General features: G+C 44.4%; 1 protein-coding gene across 1 annotated transcript in view; it reads left to right on the top strand.

Moving 5' to 3' along the window:
• Positions 1–24,550, top strand: part of sap30bp (SAP30 binding protein) — a 72,334-nt gene that overhangs the window by 21,029 nt on the left and 26,755 nt on the right. Inside the window, exon 4 of the mRNA XM_080209148.1 lies at positions 16,283–16,325. Within this exon, the coding sequence (XP_080065274.1) occupies positions 16,283–16,325 (43 nt within the window). The remainder of the gene's footprint in view (positions 1–16,282; positions 16,326–24,550) is intronic.

Genomic DNA, 24,550 nt, shown 5'->3' with positions numbered 1-24,550 from the left:
TTTGAATAGGGAGAATGCTTTTTAGATGCTTTCAAATTCAGATTGTGTTGAAGAGAACACTCTCAGATGTATAACACTGTATAAACAGTGGATACTTTTCTAGCCCTGGCAACATTCTTGTAAACCTCCTCTGCACTCTTTCCAGAGCAATTGTGTAATGTGGTGAACTGCACACAACACTCCAGTTGTGGCCTCACCATTGTTTTATACAATTCCAACATTTTATCCACTGCCAATGAAGGAGAGCATTCTGCACTATAGGGATTCAATGATCTATATGCTTTCTTTACAACCTTGTCTAATTGAACTGCTGCCTTTAGGGACCTGTGGACTTGTATACCAAGATCTCTCACTTCATCTACCCCTCTTAGTATATTCCCATTCATTGTGTATTCCCTATAACTGTTTGACATCCCTAAATGCATTACCTTGCACTTCTCAATGTTAGTGTGATCACTACACCCGACATAGTCACCAACTGTCATTTCACCCACTTGCTCTTCTTAATTCCCAAGACTAGTCTAGTATTCTATCTCCTGTCATTGGATTTATCACTAATTGGTTGAAAAAAAAATCCTGGACAAACTGCATGTATATTTCTCCCTCAGTGCCCCTTATATTGTCCAAATCCCAGGTGATATTGGGTTAGTTAAATTCTGCTATTATTGCTCTCTCACTCTTAAAGGCAGAAAGTTGCCTAAATATATGTTCTTTTTCCCTTTCACTATTTTGGAATCTGTGGTATATTTCCAATTGTGCAACTGCCCCTTTTTTATTTCAAAGTTCAATCCATAAAACCTTGTTTGCTGACCCATTCAGTCTATCATCCCTTCTCATAACTGGAATTGATTCTTTATTATTATTATCATTATTTATTATTATCCATTAGTGTTGCTCCACCTCTTTTTTTCTCCCACTCTGTCATGTCTGAAGACTCTATAACCAAGGATTATAGATTATACTATTGAGCTGCCAATTTTGTCCTACTTTAGCCAGGTTTCCATTATAGCAGTTACATCATGCTCATTTGTATCTACCCTGTGCCCTTAACTCACCCACCTTGTTTGTGTTTCTCCTTGCATTGAAATATGAACAGTTCAACCCTGTCAATTGCCTTTTGGTTACTTTTTAAACTTTGCTTGCTTGTTCTGTAATTCCAAGTCTATCTACATCACTAGCTATTTTTCCTGATCTGAATCTGACCTATCTGCTTCTACTCCTGGGATCACATCCCTCTGTCACACTAGCTTAAATACGCAACAGACTTCTTTACCCTAAGTGCGATCACAGCCTCCCTCCAGTCATTTGATCCTTCTGTCTGGTCCAGCACCCAGGAACCTACTATAGGCAGCCGATTCCTGCATCAGATTACTCATTCATGCTCACTATGCCTATCAGTAGTTGTTGCTTGAGTTCTCACATCCTGCCCCTCTGGCTTCAAATTGTAGAACTCATTGGTATGTGAAATACAGGATGCCTTTAAAGCTGCCAAACTAAGTATTCCCATGCGTTTCATCCAACGTACGTTCCTTACCTCAATGTGAACGGCAAGAACTCTTCAAAATATTTGAAGACTCTGGCGATCCAGATATTGCCAACCATCTCATTGGAACACTTGACAATGCCCGCCACACTCGCTGGGGAAAGCTCACCAGCAACCTGGACAGCATGCACTCCAATCGGAAAGGTGAAGACTGATCCAGCGACAGTTACTGGGCAGCAACCTGCAACATCCAACCAGAGCTGGGGATGGTCTTCTCGGCCGTTTGGCTAAAATCAAGTGTAGTATCGACATGCTGTGCTTGGTTGAAGTCATTAGGTTACATTTTAACTTCATTTGAAGCAATTTTTTAAAGCTGCATCTCGGCCTTTTGGCTAAGATGCAAATGAGGTCAAGCCTTGGAGGAGGAGCTACACCTACCCCAATCAGCTTAGATCATGTAGATCAAGCCCGAGACAGGAGGTGAGGAGGTCTTGTCAGCTTGGATCGGGAATGTCTCAACTTGTTGGGACTCTGAATTGGACTTGACTTGATTGAATTGAAATAAAAACAAAAACAAAAGATGGCAGAGCTCCCACCAGAGCAAATCATAGACACCATGTTGCTATGGAATGGAGATTTTTGAAAAGGGAAATGAACTCAAGACAAGACAAACACTGATAAGGTCCAATCAGTGAATCGAAACCATAAGAACATAAGATATAGGAGCAGAATTACGCCACTTGGCTCATCGAGTCTGTTCCACCATTCAATCATGGCTGCTAAGTTCCTTAACTTCATTCTCCTGTTTTTTTCTCAGTAATCTTTACCAATGAAGAACCAGTCTATTTCTGGCTGTGGGTTACAACAAAATTTACACTGAATTTCTAAAGCACCTTGGCCTCAAGGTGATAAAATCGCTTTCTGTATTCCTGACCAGAATCACCCGGAACAGGCAACTGCCAAAACTTTTGCAAGGATCCTAAAAAAGCTTCCAGTTACAGACCAATTTTTCTCCTATGCATGTGTTATAAGCTGCTAGAGAGGATCATCTTGCACCATATCCAACCAAATGTGAGGCATACCCTATCCATACACAAAGTGGGATTCCAAAAGGAGTACAATACCAAACAAGAAAATGCTGGAAAATCTCAGCAGGTCGGGTAGCAGCTGTAAGGAGAGAAAAGAGCTGACGCTTCAGTTCCAGATGACCCTTTGTCAAAACTGGAGTACAGTACAGAAGACCAGGTACTTGCTCTCACCACCCACATTGAAAATGGCTTTCAAAAGTGCCCGTAAACAGGAGTGATCTACCTCGATCTCACTGCAACTGTCAACACTGTTTGGCACAAAGGTTTACTAGTCAAGCTTTCTAGGGTCCTACCAGCCTGGGTTATTGACACCGTTGCTTTTGTTCTTTAAAACAGACTATTTCAAGTCCATATGGTGCCCAAAACCAGGACATGGAAGAGGCAACAAAATGGTCTGCCTCACGTATCAGTACTGGCCCCCAACCTGTTCAGCCTGCACATAAATGAGCTGCCAGATACATGCAACCGCAAGTTCATCTACACAGATGACATCTGCGCTTAACCAAGTGAGATATCAAGGACTTTAACAGCGGTCTTAATGATGACCTTAATAAACTGTCTAATTGCTGTCAAAATTAATCTCACAGACAAAGTGCTGCCAAAGCTGCGTCTTGAACATAAGAAATAGGAGCAGGAGTAGGCCATCTAGCTCTTCAAGCCTGCCCCGCCATTCAATAAGATCATGGCTGAAGTGGATCCATTCCACTTTCCCGCTTTCTCCCCATAACCCTTAATTCCCTTGTCTATCAGAAACCTATCTACCCGTGACTTAAATATATTTAGTGAGGTAGCCTCCACCACTTCAATGGGCAGAGAATGCAAAAGGTCACCAAGACTTCTGCCAATGGCAGCCACAGCAAACAGCACCCTGCACCTACCTATCTTGGAGTCACTTCAGAATGCACACTAACCTTCAAGCCACACATCCAGAACGTCTCAACTTAACTGAAGATTCACAACAACCTCATCAGTAAGTTAGCAGGAATATCTTGGGGAGCCAACAGCAGAACTTGAAGCACCTGTTCTTTGGCTGTCTGCTACTCAATAGCTGAATACTGAACTTCTTTCTGGAAGAACTCGGCACACTGCAAACTGGTAGATGTCAAGCTGACTGAAACCGTGAGGACCAACTCGAGCAATCCGGTCAATAAACACAAATTAACTACCTGTGCTAAGCAACATTATGCTATCACAAATCCTTCACGCAGCTCGCACAGCATGATTGCTAGAGAGAGTGCACAAAAATTAAGACTTGCTGCTGGTAGAAGACATCAGCCACCCACCCGGCTAAAACCTCATCTCAAGGCAGCCAATCTGCAGCAATCTGCTCGTGCTGTGGACCTGTGGCATAACACAGCAAGGTTTATGATACACTTTGGAAACCCCAGGCTTCGACCTCCCACGTGATGAATGTGTCCCAAAGTGTGTAGGTTAGATGGATTAGCCATGGTAAATGTGTGGAGTTACAGGGATAGAGCAGAGGAGAGGGCCTGATAAGATGCTCTTTCGGAGAATTGGTGTTAATTCGATGGGCCGAGTGGCATCCTTTTGTGCTGCAGGAATTCCATGGGTCAAACTGAACAGGGTTCACACTGGGGTCAGATCCTGCTGCCACAACCTTTCATAGTGGGGACACTGGAACTCACCCCTGTGCAACTGTGGTGGTGTAAACCTTGGTACATATGAGTCAGACTCCACACACACACCCACCACCACCACCACCACCCCCCCCCCCCCCCACCCCCCGGAAAAATAAATCCACTGTATGTTGATTGCCGAAATACTCCAGCCCAGGCAACTTTCTGGTGACTCTCCTCTGCACCTTCACTACTGCATTCACATCCTCCCTATAGTGTGGCCTAACCAGTGTCTTATACAGCTCCATCATAACCTGCCTTCTCTTATATTCAATGCCTTGCTTAATAAAGGCAAGTATCACATATGTGTTCTTAACCATCTTATCTATCTGTCCTGCTGCCTTCAGAGATCTATTAATGTGCACACCAAGATCCTCTGTACTTCCTCAGGTCTGACCATTCATTGTAAAATTCATTGTCTTGTTCATCTTCCCAAAATGCATTACCTCACACTTTTCAGGGTTAAATTCCATTTGTCATAGTTCTGCCCATCTAACCAGCCTGTCTTTGTCATCCTGGAATCTGAGTCATCACTATTTACCACACCACCAATTTTTGTGTCATCTGCAAACTTACTTATCATACCTCCTACATTCACGTCTAGATCATTAATGTACACCACAAACAGCAAGGGACCCAGCACCGATCCCTGTGGTACACCACTGGACACAGATTTCTAGTCACAAAAACAGTCTTTAACCATCATTCTCTGCCTCCTACTACTGAACCAATTTTGGATTCAGTGTGACTAATTGCACTGGATCCCATGGGCTCTTACCGTCTTCATCCTCCCATGTCAGATCTTGCCAAAAGGTCTGCGATCCATAAAGACTGCATCAACTGCACTACCCACATCTGCATACCTAATCACCTCCTTGAAAAGTTCAACCAACTAAATTTGTTTAACAAAGCCATACTGACTATCCTTGTTTAATCCTTGTCTCCCCATATGGAGATTAATTCTGTCTCTCAGAATCTTTTACAAAGTTTCCCTGCCACTGAACTTAATTTCCGGGTTTTTCCCTACGTCGCTTCTTGAATAGTGATACCACATTAGCTGTCTTCCAGTCCTCTGGCACTTAAGAACATAAGAATATAAGAAATAGGTGCAGGAGTAGGCCATCTAGCCCTTCGAGCCTGCCCCGCCATTCAGTAAGATCATGGCTGATCTGAAGTGGCTCAGTTCCACTTTCCCGCTTTCTCCCCATAACCTTTAATCCCCTTGCCTACCAAAAACCTATCTACCCGCGTCTTAAATATATTTAGCGAGGTAGCCTCAACCACTTCAATGGGCAGAGAATTCCAGAGATTCACCACCCTTTGAGTGAAGAATCTAAAGCCCTCTCTCCTATACCATCTCTTCAGCCACGCATTGATCTACTCTACCCTCTTATTCCTAAACTCACTAGCTCTTGGCACTGAGAGTAATCTAGAGATTACAATCTTTGAGGTTCTCCCTTTCAGTCTGCTACTGCGCTCCCTAAATCCCTGTTGCAGGACCTTGACTGACAACCTGTGCTTCAGGAGTGGTCCCACTGCCCTATACCAAGCTGATGAGGAGGCTGCCGACTGGCTGAAGAATTTCAGATTTGACATCTAGCTGTTCATTAGTGCATACAATCATATTAGTACCAGAATCAAAATCTCCCCCATATCAAAGGAAAATATTGCAGAATATGGAAGTCTGAAATAAAAACAACATTTGATGGATAAACCCAGCAGGTCTGGCAGTATCTGTGGAACATAGAACACTACAGCACAAACAGGCCCTTCGGCCCACGAGTTGCGCCGATCACATCAACACCTACCAACCTACAGACCTATCTATAACCCTCAATCCCATAAAACCCCATATACTCATCCAGAAGTCTTTTAAAAGACCCCAGCGAGTTCGCCTCCACCACCACTGACGGCAGCCGATTCCATTCACTCACCACCCTCTGAGTGAAAAACTTACCCCTAACATCACTTCTGAACTTCCCTCCCTGTACCTTAAATCTGTGTCCTCTCGTAGCAACCATTTCAACCCGGGGAAATAGCCTCTGAGAGTCCACCCTATCTATTCCTCTCAACATTTTGTAAACTTCTATCAGGTCGCCTCTCAACCTTCATCTCTCCAGGGAAAAGAGTCCCAGCTCCCTCAACCTAACTTCATAAGGCATGCCTCCCAGTCCAGGCAACATCCTTGTAAATCTCCTCTGTACCCTCTCAATAGCTTCTACATCTTTCCTATAGTGAGGCGACCAGAACTGCGCACAATACTCTAAATGAGGCCTGACAAGGGTCTTATAAAGTTGCGGCATTACCTCCCGACTCCTAAACTCAATCCCTCGATTAATGAAGGCCAGTACACCATACGCCTTCTTGACCACCTCCTCCACCTGCGAGGCCGATTTAAGAGTCCTGTGGACCCGGACCCCAAGATCCTTCTGCTCTTCAACACTACTCAGACTTCTGCCCTTGATAGTGTACTCGTTCATCCCGTTGGTTCTGCCAAAATGGACGACTACACATTTATCTGCGTTGAAGTCCATCTGCCACTTCTCCGCCCAGTCCTGCATCCTATCTATGTCCTGCTGCAACTTTTGCCATCCTTCCAGACCATCCACAACACCACCGACCTTAGTGTCATCAGTGAACTTACTTACCCATCCCTCCACTTCCTCATCCAGGTCATTTATGAAAATGACAAACAACAGGGGTCCCAGAACAGATCCTTGAGGCACTCCGCTGGTGACTGACCTCCATTCAGAAAAAGCCCCATCCACAACCACTCTCTGCCTTCTGCAGGCAAGCCAGTTCTGGATCCACAAGGCCAAAGGCCCTTGGATCCCATGCCCTCTCACCTTCTCAAGAAGTCTTGCATGGGGGACCTTATCAAACGCCTTGCTGAAGTCCATGTACACTACGTCCACGGCACTTCCTTCGTCAATGTGTTCAGTCACATTATCGAAGAACTCAACTAGGCTTGTAAGGCACGACCTGCCCTTGACAAATCCATGCTGACTATTCCTGATCATGTCAAACCTCTCCAAATGTTCGTAAATCTTGTCCCTCAGAAGCCTCTCCATCAGCTTACCAACCACTGAGGTCAGACTCACCGGTCGGTAATTTCCCGGGCTATCTCTGTTCCCTTTCTTGAAAATAGGAACTACATCCGCAATCCTCCAATCCTCCGGAACCTCTCCCGTCTCCATTGACGACGCAAAGATCATCGCCAGGGGCTCCGCAATCTCTTCCCTCGCCTCCCACAGTATCCTGGGGTACATCCCATCTGGTCCAGGCGACTTCTCTACCTTGATAGAATTCAAAAGTTCCAACACATCCTCCTCCTTAATATTCACGTATTCAATCTTTTCCATCTGCTGCAAATCCATAACAAAATCTCCCGGATCAGCTTCCACTGTGAATACTGAGGCGAAGTACTCGTTAAGCACCTCTGCCATTTCTTCTGGTTCCACACAAACCTTTCCCCCCTCACCTTTTATAGGTCCTATCCCTTCTCTTCTTATCCTTTTACTTTTCACATATTTATAGAAGGCCTTGGGATTGTCCTTAATCTTAGCCGCCAAGGTCTTCTCATGACCCCTTCTGGCTCTCCTAATTTCTCTTTTAAGTTCCTTCCTACAGTCCTTATACTCCTCAAGATCTTTAACCTCTCCTAATTCCCTGAACCTCTTATACACCTTCCCTTTCCTCCTGACTAGGTTCAACACAGCCTTTGTGCACCACGGTTCCCGCGACCTACCAAAACCCCCTTGTCTCATCGGAACGTTGTCATTCAGAGCTCCAGACACACATTCCTTGAATATCTGCCACCTTCCTTCGGTACTTTTCCCTAAGAACGCCTCCTTCCAGTTTATTGTCCATTTGGAGAGAGAAAAACGCAGCTAACATTTTGAGTCCCTATGACAAGGGGCAGAAACGTAATGAATTGTATAGTTGGAGAGGGGAGGTGAAGGAGGTGGGCAAAATGGAAGATCTGGGCTAAGGAGAGCCAAGGCCTAGAATCCTGGAATCCTAAGAGATATTAAAATTTCTAATTTTCCTGACAATACTTTTTTGCCATCCATCCTTATTTTTAGCATCAAAATCATCTGCTTCTTCAAGTACTTTACTTGATTCATGGAATCATAGAACCATAGATTCGAGAGATTAGAGCCAACATTTCGAGTCTGGGTGACCCTTTAACTTTGACTCAAAACGTTGGCTTTATTTTCTCTCCACAGATGCTGTCACACCTGCTGAGATTTTCCAACATTTTTTGTTTTTGTTTCAGATTCCAGCATCCGCAGTACTTAGCGTTTATCTACATAAATGTATATCTTGTTTCAGTACATGAACAGATGTTGTACTAATTGTATCACAAGTGACTTTCATTAATCTTATTGCCCAGCGTGTTTGCCCTACCATGATATTTAGCTGTCTACAATTGAAACCAACATTCCTTCATTTACTGTTAACATTAGGACAGATTGAAGAAATGCACATCTGCATTTTTCCAGTTGCACCACTGGCCTATTGGTCATCACTGGTAGATACAGGACTGTGGGAGAAAGGAGAAAGTGGCCAGGCAGCTCAAGGGAGCAGCTGGTACCACTGAACACGAGAAAATAGTTCTGAATTTAGGTTCAAGTGGGATTTGGAGAACAAGACATTGGCCAATAACTGCGACAGAGATAAAGCTTCACCCCCTTGTTAGTGAAAGTTGGCTGGCTGGTACTAGGGGCACATGCATGTGCTTGCTGGATGTGAACTAATGTTGATCAGTTGTGCACAAGTCTTTCAGCGAACAGCCTCAGGACTTTAGCTAACAGACTCATGATCTTTAGGGGAAAACAGACCACATTTTCTCTGATACCATTGTTGCAGAGTTGTAAGCCCATGTGATCCAATGACCAATTTTTTTTTAAAAAAAGAGAAATCTCTAAATCATTGCTCTACTGGGAGTGATTAATCTCAATGCTTAATGTAAGAGGAACTGTGATCAGACTGATATCCAGAAGGATAGTGCAGCAAAGCTCAAACTTGCCTCTCTGTATAATCTATAGCTTTTTCTGCTCGAGCAGTTTTTATCAACAAGCTGTGTTCCACAATCCATCATGCATTGCAATGGCTGCTTCCTACCTCGGGTAAAATGTTTAAATTGTCACTTTTTTTATAGTCTCAAGATATTTTCAAGTGCATTTTAATAGAGATTATTGAAGGCAGTTTCTGCCTTCTTTATCCACCTAGCCTCATTTCACTGCAGTGCTTTTAAGTGGGCCGAAGAGCCTGTTTCCTGTGCTGTGTTGCTCTTTGTTCTTTGTAAGTGCTATCTGATTCCTGTGCAGTTGGTGCCAAGAGACATGAGTCAACGCCAGCGTGTCTGTGTAACCCCTCCCTACCTATATTGTGCTGTCAGTGTCAAAATCCACTCTGGCCATTTGATGGTAAAATATTGCTCCAGATAGTCTAAACCTAGAATTAAGTTGAGCTTGAACTTGAATTAAATGCCTGACTGAAAGCAGCACCCAATTTCAGTCCAATCTGGTTTAATTAACAACATCAGTCCTATTCAATTTATATTGAAAACAAAAGTATGATTCCAAAACATCATATTGAAGTGGCTACAGACTTGTCACTACATAAGACTGGGTACAAGTCTGTCACTGTATAACACTGGGGTACAGTACTGGTGGGTACAGAACTGTCACTGAATAACACTGGGGTACAGTACTGGTGGGGACGGGTCTGTCACTGTATAACACTGGGTACAGTACTGGTGAGTACAGGTCTGTCACTGTATAACACTGGGTACAGTACTGGTGGGTACAGGTCTGTCACTTATAACACAGGGTTACAGTACTGATGGGGACAGGTCTGTCACTGTATAACACTGGGATACAGTACTGGTGGGTACAGGTCTGTCCCTGTATAACACTGGGGTACAGTACTGGTGGGTACAGAACTGTCACTGTATAACACTGGGGTACAGTACTGGTGGGTACAGGTCTGTCACTGTATAACACTGGGGTACATTACTGGTGGGGATGGGTCTGTCACTGTATAACACTGGGGTACAGTACTGGTGGGGACGGGTCTGTCACTGTATAACACTGGGGCACAGTACTGGTGGGTACAGGTCTGTCACTGTATAACACTGGGGTACATTACTGGTGGGGACGGGTCTGTCACTGTATAACACTGGGGTACAGTACTGGTGGGGACGGGTCTGTCACTGTATAACACTGGGGTACAGTACTGGTGGGGACGGGTCTGTCACTGTATAACACTGGGGTACAGTACTGGTGGGGACGGGTCTGTCACTGTATAACACTGGGATACAGTACTGGTGGGTACAGGTCTGTCACTGTATAACACTGGGATACAGTACTGGTGGGTACAGGTCTGTCACTGTATAACACTGGGGTACAGTACTGGTGGGGACGGGTCTGTCACTGTATAACACTGGGGTACGTTACTGGTGGGGATGGGTCTGTCACTGTATAACACTGGGGTACAGTACTGGTGGGGATGGGTCTGTCACTGCATAACACTGGGGGACAGTACTGGTGGGGACGGGTCTGTCACTGCATAACACTGGGGTACAGTACTGGTGGGGACGGGTCTGTCACTGTATAACACTGGTGTACAGTACTGGTGGGGACGGATCTGTCACTGTATAACACTGGGGTACAGTACTGGTGGGGATGGGTCTGTCACTGTATAACACTGGGGTACAGTACTGGTGGAGGCAGGTCTGTCCCTGTATAACACTGGGGTACAGTACTGGTGGGGACGGGTCTGTCACTGTATAACACTGGGGTACAGTACTGGTGGGGACGGGTCTGTCACTGTATAACACTGGGGTACAGTACTGGTGGCTACAGATATGTCACTTGATAACATTGGGTACAGTACTGGTGGCTAAGGCCTGTCACTGTATAACACTGGGGTACAATACTAGTTTGTATAAGTCTGTCCCAGTATACCTTAAAGGTGAAATATTAGTTGGGAGAGGTCTATTGAAATTTGAGAGAAAATGAGAGCATGTTAAAATATTCAGGTGAGCTGAGTGTTTGCACTCATAAGTGATTGACACAATTGAGATGATTAGTATAGAATCCTTGTCACAAGGGCACAGAATGTACTCTGGGTGGGGGATGTCGGTGTCCATTACCACTACAGACTGAGCTGGCTGGATCCTAAAGACAGTAAAAAGCCTGACAACACCAGGTTTAAGTCCAACTGATTTATTTGATAGCAAACTCACTTACTTTCGGGGTTAGTCCCTTCATCAGGTGAATGGAGAGTTCTGGCCTCAGACAGAGCATATAAAGCACAGTTTACAGATTACTGATTAGAATGCGAATCTTTACACCTAACGTGCTGTTCAAGTCTTAAAGTGGCTAACAATGTGAGTGGAAGGAGCACTGATCACAGGTTAAAGAGATGTGTATTGTCTCCAGACAGTACAGTAAGTGAGGTTTTGCAAGCCCAGGCAAGTTGTGGGGGTTACAGATAGCGTGACATGAACCAAAGGTCCCGGTTGCGGCTGTCTTCATGTGTGCGGAACTTGGCTATTAGTCAGCAACTCTGTGTTGTCGTATGTCCTGAAGACCACCTCAGAGAACGCTTATCAGAGACTGAATGCCCATAACTGCTAAAGTGTTCTCCAACAGGAAGAGAACACTCCTGCCTGGTGATTGTCAAATGGTGCTTATTCGCCCATTGTCATAGCGTTTGCATGGTCTCTCCAATGTACCATGCCTTGGGGCATCCTTCCCTGCAGTGTATCAGGTGGACAACATTGGCCGAGTTGCAAGTGTATGTACCATGTACCTGGTGGATGGTGTTCTCATGTGAGATGATGGCATCCGTGTCAATGATCCAGCACATCGCACAGAGATTGCTGTGGCAGGGTTGTGTGGTGTCATGGTCACTGTTTTCCTGAAGGCTGGGTAGTTTGGTGCAGACAGTGGTCTGTTTGAGGTTGTGCAATTGTTTGAAGGCAAGAAATGAGCGGCACAGATCAGCTAGATAGTCAATATCTTTTCCCAAAGCTAGGGGAGTCTAAAACTAGAGGGCATAAGTTTAAGGGATACAAAAGGAGCATTTTTTTGACACAGAGGGTGATAAGTGTCTGGAACAAGCTGCCAAAGGTAGTAGTAGTAGTAGAGGCGGGTACAATTTTGTCTTTTAAAAAGCATTTAGATAGTTACATGGGTACGATGGGTATAGGGGGATATGACCAATTGCAGGCAATTGGGATTAGCTTATGGGTTTAAAAAAAGGGTGGCCTGGACAAGTTGGGCCAAAGGGCCTGTTTCCATGCTGTAAACCTCTATGATTCTAAGTGGGGGGGGAAATTAGCGTGTGCTAGCACACCCCGACTTCTTGTCTTCAAACAACCGCACAACCTCAAACAGACTATTGTCTGCAGCAAATTACCCAGCCTTCAGGAGAACACTGACAACGACACCACACAACCCTGCCACAGCAACCTCTGCAAGACATGCCGGATCATCGACACGGATACCATCACCCCACATGAGAACACCATCCTCCAGGTACACGGTACACACTCTTGCAACTCGGCCCACGTTGTCTACCTGATATGCTGCAGGAAAGGATGTCCCGAGACATGGTACACTGGGGAGACTATGCAGACGCTACGACAACGAATGAATGGACACCGCTCGACAATCACCAGGCAATAGTTTGCTGTTGGGGAATGTGTCAGCGGTCACAGGCTTTCAGCCTTGGATCTTCGTGTCAGCGATCTCCAAGGCGGTCTTCACAACACATGACAACGCAGAGTCGTTGAGCAGAGACTAATAGCCAAGTTCTGCAAACATGAGGACGGCCTCAACCAGGACCTTGGGTTCATGTCACACTATCTGTAATCCCAACAACTTGGGCTTGCAAAATCTCACTAACTGTCCTGTCTGGAGACAATACACATCTCTTTAACCTGTCCTTAACCCTCTCTCCACTGACATTGTCTGTACCTTTAAGACTTGATTACCTGTAAAGACTCACATTCCAACCATTATTTTGTAAATTGAGTTTGTGTCTTTATATGTCCTGTTTGTGAACAGAACTCCCATTCACCTGATGAAGGGGCAGCACTCTGAAAGCTGGTAGCTTGTGCTACCAAATAAACCTGTTGGACTTTAACCTAGTGTTGTGAGACTTCTTACCATGGAAGATGCAAGGCATTGAAATTTAATGTAACCGACACAGCAAACGTCCTGCCCCTTAACAATGGAATAGAGCAGACAGCCCTTACCTGTCTGACTCTGGTTGTTATATTCTCACTAGGATGTGGATGTTGGGATGGTTAGACTGTGTGAGACAAGGAGGAAAAGTGTACAGATAGAGGAATGATTGGTAAATGTACTCTGCGAGGGAGAGACAGAATCCTGATGCAAACCTTCTGCACTAAATCATGCTTTGTGGACTGTGTAGAGTGCAAGACCTTGTGTATTCTGCCCAAAACAACTTTCCCAATTCCAGACCTTCCCAGGTACCTGGTTCAGAAGCTTGCCTTCTATCCACAATCCCAGCAGTGATACCGAGTAGTTGTTACATGCTGTTCTATGGTAAATGCGTTTTTGTCTCCTAAACAGCACTGGGATGTCACTACACGACGATTATCAATATTTACAGAAATCATAAAAATTAACAGCACAGAAGGAGGCCATTCAACCCAGTGTACCCATGCCTGCCCGCCAACGGGCCATTCAGCCTCACCCACTTTCCCAGTCATGGTCCATGGCCTTACAGATCTTGCAGTTCAACGTGTATATCCAAGTAGTTTGTCATGAGTTTTTCTGCCTCTGCCATCCTTTCAGGAAGTGTGTTCCAGATTTCCACTACCCTCTGGGTGAAACCAGGTCCCCTCAAATCTGCTCAAACCTCTTACTCAAAATCCATGCCCCCGGTTACAGATTAACCAGGAAGAATAGGGCCTTCCGACCACTTTATCCAATTTTATACAATTCATTCATAACCCCTTGGAGATAACAACATTATCTTTACTAATCTTTCCTCAAAACTAAAATTCTCCAGTCCAGACGACACATTTGTAAATCTCCTTTGTGTTTTCTCTAATGTAATCAATTTTTCCTATTGTGCAGTGTGAACTGCATGCAGAAAATAAGTATTTTCTAAATTAGTGCAATGTACAGTTACAGCATAACACCCTTGGCCTTTCGGCTAAGGCCAAGCGCCGGTTTAAACCCAAGATGGGGTGCAATGTCTTATCAGCTTGAATCTTGTTTGTCTCCCTCTTTTGTGAATTGGATTTAATTTGATTTTGAATTTGGTTTTTGGAGCGAGCAAGGAATGGATTCCCAGTCCATACTGAGCATTGGCCTTGTACCTTTAAGGACGGTGTAAAAAAATAGTTTTTAAACTCGTAAGGGCAGGTATCCTGCATGCCATCATAACCGTCTCGTTTACTTTTCCAGACACCTTCAGGGATTTGTGGACATGTCTGGAGCCTAGCTCCCTCAGTTCCTCTCACTTCTCAACATCTTATCATTTATTGTGCATTCTCTTACTGTTTGCCTTTCCAAAAAGTATTACCTTACCCTTCTCCAGATACTCGCAAAACAAAAGAGCAACAAAGCCACATACTAACATTCAACCATAGATCACCATATAATCCTATAAATATGAAAGTCTGGGGTTTAAAGCACTTTTCATAAAATAATAAATGTTTTACACTCAAAACTTGCATCCAAACTTTTCATATTCCTGATGACAGAAGGCTAAAAGAAGCTCCTCTCCTCTCCCAATCTGCAGAAAATCGAACATTGAACACAGCTCTGTCAAACCAAGTTTTTCCAATCTCTTCTCATAGCTAATACCCTCTAATTCAGGAAACATCCTGGTAAACCTTTTTTTGTACCCTCTCCAAAGCCTCCACATTCTTCTGATAGTGTGGCAACCAGAATTGTACACAATATTCCAGATGTGACCTTACTAAAGTTCTGTACAGTGGCAACATGAGTTGCCAATTTTTATACTCTATGCCCTGGCCGATGAAGTCAAACATGCCATTCACCTTCTTGACCACCTTACAAATTGTCCCTAAATTAGTCTTCCCTCAATCTTCCCCAATAGGTCATGGCTAGAGGAGGGCACTCATAATGTTAAAATGGCGGCGTGGGCTCGTTGGGCCGAAGGGCCTGTTTCCCATGCTGTGTTGTTCTTTGTTCTTTATTCATTTGTGTTGCCACTTTCAGGGAACTGTGGATCTGTACACCTAGATCCCTCTGAATGTTAATGTTAAGGATTCCACCATTTACTGTATACTTCTCTCCTGCATTACACCTTCCAAAATGCATCACCTGACATCCAGTGGGTTCAGGGCTGTCAGAGCAAAGCTTCCAGACTGGATTATCTTCTCTCTGCAAACAGCATTGCTACTCAGAGGAGGAATAGCTTATAACCCAAAATGTGACCTCAGCGGCCCCATTGGCATGACAACTTGGGAAACCAGAGTCTATAACTTTCTCCTTCATTATCAATCACACGCCAATTTTTGCATCATTTGCAAACTTCTCCCCCGTCGCTTTCTCTCTCCCTACAGTCACACTCGCCCCTCACGGCCCTGCCTGCTGTCTGCTCTATCTTCATGTCAGTCTGTTTCACTCATTCTGTCAGCTTTTCAAATAGCCCCTGTTTTTCCTCATCCCCTTCCTCATTTTCTCACGCTATCCCTGCTTATTTTCATGTTTTTAATCTCTCTTTTCATCTATCCTTTACTTTATCTATTTGTCTCAATCTGCCCAATTTCATTCTCTCTGTTCTGTCTTGTGCATGATCTTGCTAGCACACTCTAGATAAACCATGTGTCTAAATGTTGATAGACATTCCTTAATACAGTGAGTCCTTCTTTTCCTCCCCACCTCCTGCCTGATGTATTGTTACTGAATACAGCATTTGTAGCTAACCTATTTTATATACTTCTGAAGATGCAGCAGTTGCCCTCTCTGGCTTTGTGATGAACAATGAGATGCAGAGGATATTCTTGTGTTGTAAAGTGAGGGTTCTGACATTTTTTTCTGTCCTTTTTTTAGGACATCCTTGATGTGGAGAAGAAGAATCCACAAGAACTGGTTGGTAGGTATCACAGTAATGGGGATGGAGAGAAACTTTCGTTATTATTAAGACCCAGGTAAAGAGCATGACATTAGGATTCAGAGCAAGAACAGACCCCCAGATAGTCAGCAGGTATTTGAAGAGCAAATATGTGCACAATTTGCAGAAGTGTATGATGACAACTTCAATAGTTTTAACGATTCAAAATTTATTTATTTGTGTCATAAGTAGGCTTATATTAATGCTGTGATGAAGTTACTGTGAAAATCCCTTAGGGTAATTAGGTGATAGTAGAATAATTGTATTAGGTGATTTCAAATTTCCCAACATTAATTGGGATAGATAGTGTTAAGGGTTTGGATGAAGTGGATTTTTTGAAATGTGTACAGGAGAACTTTTTAGGTCAATATGTAGAGGGTCCAACAAGAACCAGTGCAGTGTTGGAACTAATCTGGTGAATGAAGTCAGACAGTGGTGGTGGTGGGGGAACATTTTAGTGATAGCAATCACAGCATGGTGCAATTTACATTTGTCATGGACAAAGAATTAGACAAGTTGGGAAAAAAAAGTTTGGGTTTTAAGAAAATAAGGCAGGATCTGGTCAATGTAAACTGGGAACAGATACTGTGGAAAAATCTACAGAACAGCAGTGAGGGAGTGGGCTGTTCAAAAAGGAAATGGAGAGGGTGCAGGCCTAACATGTTCTGTTTAGGGTGATTTGTTCATGTATCACAATACCAGCTTAAAGTCCAAAGGTTTATTTGGCAGCAAAAGGAAAATGTCATTATTTTGTAAATTGAGTTTGTGTCTTTATATGCTCTGTTTGTGAATAGAACTCCCACTCACCTGACGAAGGAGCAGTGCTCCGAAAGCTAATGGCTTTTGCTACCAAATAAACCTGTTGGACTTGAACCTGGTGTTGTGAGATTTCTTACTGTGTTTACCCCAGTCCAACACCGGCATCTCCACATCATGTTCATGTATCCACAGTATTTATATGGCTAGTCCAGTTCCATTTCTGATTGACAGAAATCCCCACGATGCTGTGAGTGGGGGATTGAGCGATGGTAATGTCACTGATTCTCTTTTGCTGGTGATGGCCATTGCCTGGCACTTGTGTGGCGTGAATGTTACTTGCCACTTAGGACGATATTTTCTGGGTCTTGCTGCATTTGGACATGGACTGCTTCAATATCTGAGGAGTTACAAATGATGTTGAACATTGCACACAGTCAAAAGCCTCAAGATTAAGGGGGGGCGGTTTAGATCGGAGTTGAGGAGGAACTTCTTCACTCAAAGGGTGGTGAATCTCTGGAATTCTCTGCCCGTTGAAGTGGTGGAGGCTGCCTCGCTAAATATTTTTAAGACGCGGGTTGATGGGTTTTTGATAAGAGAGGGGATTAAGGGTTATGGGGAGAGGGCGGGAAAGTGGAACTGAGCCACGACAGATCAGCCATGATCTTATTGAATGGCGGGGCAGGCTCGAAGGGCCAGATGGCCTACTCCTGCTCCTATTTCTTATGTTCTTATGTTCATTGACCAGAAATTGATCAGCTATGTAAATACAGTGGATACAGGAGGAGGTCAGAGGCTAGAAATCCTGTGGCAAGTGACCCACCTTCTGACTTCCCAAAGCCAATCCACCATCTACAGGGCACAAACCATCACTGATTGCACCTGTGAACATGGTGAACAAGTTGTGTACCGGTGGATCTCTCAAACTGGAATGAGGGGAATGATCTGTTAAATTATTTTATTAGTATGGGTTGAGGGCACAGAGAAGACAGCTCTACTTAAAAAAAAACCCTCGTGTCTTTTTTTAAATTCTTTCATGGGACTTGGGTGTTGCAGGTGGGGCCAGCATTTTATTGCCCATCCCTAATTGCCTTTAAACTGAGTGATTCGCTGGGCTCGGCCATTTCAGAGGGCAGTTAAGAGTCAACTATTGCTGTGGGTCTGGAGTCATGTATAAGCCAGATTAGATAAGGGTAGTATATTTTAAAGGGCGTCTGAACAAATACATGAATAGGATGGGAGTAGAGGATATGGTTCCCGGAAGGGTAGGAGGTTTTAGTTCAAACGGGCTGAAGGGCCTGTTCCTGTGCTGTAATTTCCTTTGTTCTTTGTTCCCTCTCTAAAGGACTTTAGTGAACCAGGTTTTAGAATATAAAAGCAGGGAGGTCTTGCTGCAACTGTACAGGGCACTGGTGAGGCCGCAGCTGGAGTACTGTGTGCAGGTTTGGTCGCCGCACTTGCGCAAGGATATTTTGGCCTTGGAGGGAGTGCAGAGGAGGTTCACTAGGCTGATACCGGAGATGAGGGGGTTAGACTATGAAGAGACACTAAATAGACTGGGTCTGTACTCGTTGGAGTTTAGAAGGATGAGGGGGGATCTTATAGAGACGTATAAGATAATGAAAGGGATGGATAGGGTAGAGGTAGAGAGATTCTTCCTGCTCAGAAAGGACAGTAGGACTAGAGGGCACAGCCTCAAGATAAGGCGGGGGTCAGTTTAGAACGGTGTTGAGGAGGAACTTCTTCACTCAAAGGGTGGTGAATCTCTGGAATTCTCTGCCCATTGAAGTGGTTGAGGCTGCCTCACTAAATATATTTAAGACACGGGTAGATAGGTTTTTGACAGACAAGGGAATTAAGGGTTATGGGGAGAAAGCGGGAAAGTGGAACTGATCCACTTCAGATCAGCCATGATCTTATTGAATGGCAGGGCAGGCTCGAAGGGCTAGGTGGCCTACTCCTGCTCCTATTTCTTATGTTCTTAGGTGGGTTTTTATGATTTTCAATAATGGTTTCATGGTCATCAGTAGACTTTTTAAATTCCAGATTTTTATATAATTCAAATTTCATCATCTGCCATGGTGGGAATCAAACTTGGGTCCCCAGATAATTCCTCTGGGTTTCTGGGTCGCTAGTCCAATGAAAATATCACTACCCCATCACCTCCACATGAGGAGGTGGTCAAGACCTTTGACATTGAACAGCACCTGTTACATTGCAGCACTGGCACCCCCTTATCAATATTTCTGCTTAGGTTATATCTAGTTTTGGGCAGCACTGCTGCTTCACAGCACCAAGAATCCAGGTTCAATTCCAGCCTTACATGACTAGCTGTGCGGAGTTTGCATGTTCTCCCCATCTCTGCATGGGTTTCCTCTGGATGCTCTGGCTTCCTCCCACACTCCAAAGATGAACAGCTTTCATGAATTGGCTAAATTGCCCCTTAGTGTCTCAAGATGTGTAGTTGGGAGCAAGGGGTCAATAGCTGAGGTTTCAGGGAAAGTGTCCAGGTGTAATTCTCCATTGGAGGGTCAGTGTGATGGGCCAAATGGCCCGCTACTGCACTGGAGCGTTTCTATGATTCTTGGAATCAGTCAGTGGAGACTGGCCCCAACTGAACCAAAATAACACTTGCCTGTTTCCATTACTAGTAGTATTGTCTAGCCATTTAGCCATGTGTATTACTCTTGTTGGATACGTGCAGTTAACCTCACGGTAACTATGCCAGTGAATGCTGTGTTGTTCTGAGAGTGTGGTTAACAAACCAATGGTCTGATGAAGAGCCGGTGTTTGCAGTGATCCTATCACATTCCAGTTTCACCACAGGATTGGTAATGGATGCTGCAGCTGACTGCTGAGACTTGTTCAGGCAGAGGGTTGGCTTCAGGCTGTGGATTGATGTATAACTCCCATACTATTGACTGAATTTACAATGGGTATTGTGTTGCGAACTGTTGCTGACTGAACAGATTTGAAGCAAATCTTAAAGGGGGACTGAAACCCAGAAATAAGAAAAAGAGATGAGTTACATGTGTTCAGTGCCTTTCACCGTGACCCAGAGGGTTTCACAGTAAGTGAAGGACTTCCAAAGTTTGTGATGTAGGAAACATGGCATCCAGCTTTCACCTCGAAAGGACCCACAAAAAAAGTGTGATAAATGACCAGTTTATCTGGGATTACATCAGTAATGTTGGTGACAGAATAAATATTTGCCAGGGCACCAGGATAAACTTCACTACTCTTTTACAGAACAGTGCCTTGTGATTTTTTATCTTTACTTGGAGGGGTAGGCTGGCCTTCAGTTTAACATTTCACCAAAAAAAACACATCCAACAGTGCAGCACTGATTCCTGTCAGCCTGGAGTGTGGCAGAAATCTCCAGAGTGGGACTTGAAAACACAGCGTTCTGACTCTGAGGCGAGAGTCTTACCTACTGACACCTAGATACAGGGATTCTTGGATACTCAATGTTCGATAATGCACTTCTTAAAAATTTGTTCATTGGTTGGCCGTGTCACAGATGAGGCCAAGAGTTATTACCCATGCTGAATCCTGCTTGAGGAGTTAATGGTGGGAAACCCCCTTGAACCTCTACATGTGATGCAACTACATCCACAGCACTGTTGGGATTTGGAGCCAGTGACAGTGAAGGAACAACATTATACTTCCAATCCAGGTGGTGAATGATTTGAGATATGAAGGGGAGCTACGGTGGTGGTGTTTCCATTCACCTGCAAGCCCTTGTTCCAAATGATAGAGTCACAAAGTCATAGAGGTTTATAGCATGAAAACAGGCCCTTCAGCCCAACTTGTCCATGCTGCCCAGTTTTTACTACTAAGCTAGTCCCAATTGCCCGTGTTTGGCCCATAACCCTCTACACCGATCTTACACATATAACATAGAACATAGAACATTACAGCGCGGAACAGGCCCTTCGGCCCACAATGTTGCGCCGACCAGTCTTATTTTTAAAAAAAAAACATTGACCCACTAATCTAAACCACTCCTTTTTCGTCCATAAACCTATCCACCAATCTCTTAAACGCCCCCAAACTAGGCGCATTTACAACTGCAGCAGGCAGGGCATTCCAGTCCCTCACCACCCTCTGGGTAAAGAACCTGCCCCTGACATCCGTCCTATAACTACCCCCCATTAATTTAAAGCCATGCCCCCTCGTGCTAGATTTCTCCATCCGAGGAAACAGGCTATCACCATCCACCCTATCTAAACCTCTAATCATCTTATATGTTTCTATAAGATCCCCTCTTAGCCGCCTTCTTTCCAGTGAAAACAACCCCAAATCCCTCAGTCTCTCCTCATAGGACCTCCCCTGCATACCAGGCAACATCCTGGTAAACCTCCTCTGCACCCTCTCCAAAGCCTCCACATCCTTCCTGTAATGTGGGGACCAGAACTGCACACAGTACTCCAAGTGCGGCCGCACCAGAGTTGTGTACAGTTGCAACATGACGCTGCGACTCCTAAATTCAATCCCCCTACCAATAAACGCCAAGACACCGTATGCCTTCTTAACAACCTTATCTACTTGATTCCCAACTTTCAGGGATCTATGTACACATACACCTAGATCCCTCTGCTCCTCCACTCTATTCAAAGTCCTCCCGTTAGCCCTATACTCAACACATCTGTTATTCCTACCGAAATGGATTACCTCACACTTCTCCGCATTAAACTCCATCCGCCACCTCGCGGCCCAGCTCTGCAACCTGTCCAAGTCACCCTGCAAACTTCGACACCCTTCCTCACAATCTACCACACCTCCGACTTTGGTGTCATCAGCAAACTTACTAATCCACCCAACTATACCCTCATCCAGATCATTAATAACGGTCTAAATGCTTTTTAAAAGACAAAATTGTATCTGCCTCTACTACTGCTGTTTGTTCCAGACACTCACCACCCTCTGTGTGAAAAAATTGTCCCCTGGACACTTTTGTATCTCACCTCTCTCACCTTAAACCTATGCCCTCTAGTTTTAGACTCCCCTACTTTTGGGAAAAGTTGTTGATTGTATAACTTTCTCTGTGTCCCTCATTATTTTATAGACCTCTATAAGATCACTCTCAAGCCTCCTATGCTCCAGGGAAAAATGTCCCAGTCTATCCAGCCTCTCTTTATCACTCAAACCATCAAGTCCCGGTAGCATCCTAGTATATCTTTTCTGCACTTTTTTCTAGTTTAATAATACCCTGGTAGAGGTCATGGGTTTGGAAAGTGCTACCTAAATGTTGCTTATAGCCATGAGTTTCCACTCCTGAGTGAGGGAAAATGGGTGATGCAGAAACTGCTAATTGTGGGACATTGCCAACAGTTCATTTTAATTACAGTTCCAACTGCTGAGTAGCAAGAAGCCAGTGATTCACACACAGGAACAAAAATAGGCCTTTCATCCCTTCCACCATTCTGTTAAATCATGGCTGATCTGTATCTCTATTATTGCCTAAGAAAATTCAAACAATTTTAGTTTGAAAATTGCCAATTGACTTCACCTCAACAACCTTTGGGGCAGAGTGTTCCATATTTCTACTAGCTTTTGTATGATAAAATGCCTCCTGCAATCACCCCTGTCCAAGGTAAGACTGATTGGGCTTTTTGTTAAATCGTCAGTGTATTAACGTCTGTTCAGAGTGGAACTCAGGAAGGCATTCGACAAAGTTCCACATGAAAGGCTGTTATATAGGCTCAAAAATGTGAGAATTCAAGGCACACCTTCGGCATATATATGATATTGGCTGTAGAGTAGGAAAGAGTTAAAATTTATTGCAGGACTGATGTCTATGTTGGGGATACACTGAGTGGATCAGGGTAGGGACAAATGGTGAACAAGGAGCAACTCAGTGGCACGGTGGTTAGCACTGCTGCCTCAGCGCCAGAGACCCAAGTTCCAAGGACCCCACCTCGGGTGACTTTCTGTGTGGAGTTTGCGCATTTCCTCCTTGTCTGCGTAGGTTTCCTTCGGGTGATCTAGTTTCCTCCCAGTTGTACAGGTTCGGTGGGTTGGCCAAGCTGTAATTGCCCCTTAGTGCCCAGGAATGTGGGGGTTGGCTGGATTAACTATTGGAAATGTGTGGGGTTACAGGGACAGGGCGAGAGGATGAACCTGGATAAGGTGCCCTTTCGGAGAGTCACTGCAGGCTCGATGGGCTAACTGGCCTCTTTCTGCACTGTATGGATTTTATGTTTCTCCAGTTCAGTCTCCTGTTAGCAAGTTCTCAGTGTTATCAGGATAACAACAGGAAAAGACTCATTCCTGATATCTGTCTTGTGATCCCTGCGAGATATGCACTCTATATTATTTGAACAGTAATCAGTGATAAGGTCAGGCTAATTAGTGCCTGAGGGGCCTTGCCCCAACCATCAGGAGAACAGGTTAAGGGGTAAATTGAGAAATTGAAGGGGGTGACAGAACAAATTGATAGTTGATAATTGAGTTGTTTCGAGTGTGATGATTTATTCCACTCTAGCTCCTTTTTAGCAGGGGGTTGATAGGCTGGAAGACAATGTTTATATAAAGTTCCAAAATAATTTTAGTCTGGCTTGAACCGTATGCAGGTTGCAGCATGTCTACCTTGGTTGGGAGTGTCTGTGTACCTTTGTACCTTAGCATTGATCACAGCTGCCCTGGATCTGCTCCAGCCTCAGTTCAGCAACAGTGAAATGCAGCCGCCTTGTGCTTTATTCTGTAGTCACACAGTATGTGGACGAGGCCTGACTCTCCTCCCCAACGCCCCCCACAGCCTACACAATTAGTTCACTGTTCGATTCATAGGCCCAACTGCAATATAATTACCCTGTATTTTGTAATTCTGCCTGCACCTTACTATCAAAACACCTGCCTGTTATTCAACCCGAAGCTAACCTTACAACATGAAATCTTTCATTATTGTGCTAGGTGGAATAATTTCAGTTCAGATACCTCAGCGCTTCAGTAATTCAAGCCACTCACCATTTTTGAATCTCAGTATTGAGTCTGAACTATTGAACAAGGTGGAGCATCACAGTTCAGCCTAATCCAAGATATATGCACTCATGCAGTTGGGGCTCTTGGCAACGCTCTTAGAAATTATGATGGCCCCTTTAAGATTTCCCTGCTGTCAAGCACGTGCAAATTTTAAACAGCACATTCCTGATTCCTCCATGGCCACGTAACCCCACAGCTTGGTGTGAAGATTGGCCTCTGTATAGAAATGAATGTGCAGGAGGGAGAGGAGAGAAGCTGACCTCCAGTAGGGGGTGCAGGCTTGCCATCAATAATGGGGCTCCTAGTGGCTTTTTGTTCTTCCCCTCAATATACATGGAGACTGCTCCCGTTCGTAGTTACCTCTCCGCCAACAGCAGCTGAGTCAGCACAAACTAGTGAGCAAGATAATAGTTTCTTAATCACAAATGTGAGAAGGGGATTGTGTAATGTGTTTTATCTGGGATGAT

Source organism: Carcharhinus amblyrhynchos, chromosome 21, assembly GCF_965287045.1.
Source record: "Carcharhinus amblyrhynchos chromosome 21, sCarAmb.v2.hapA, whole genome shotgun sequence".
NCBI classification, from domain to species: domain Eukaryota; kingdom Metazoa; phylum Chordata; class Chondrichthyes; order Carcharhiniformes; family Carcharhinidae; genus Carcharhinus; species Carcharhinus amblyrhynchos.
The sequence above is the reverse complement of the archived record's forward strand: the minus strand, read 5'-3'. Positions and strand labels throughout refer to the sequence as shown.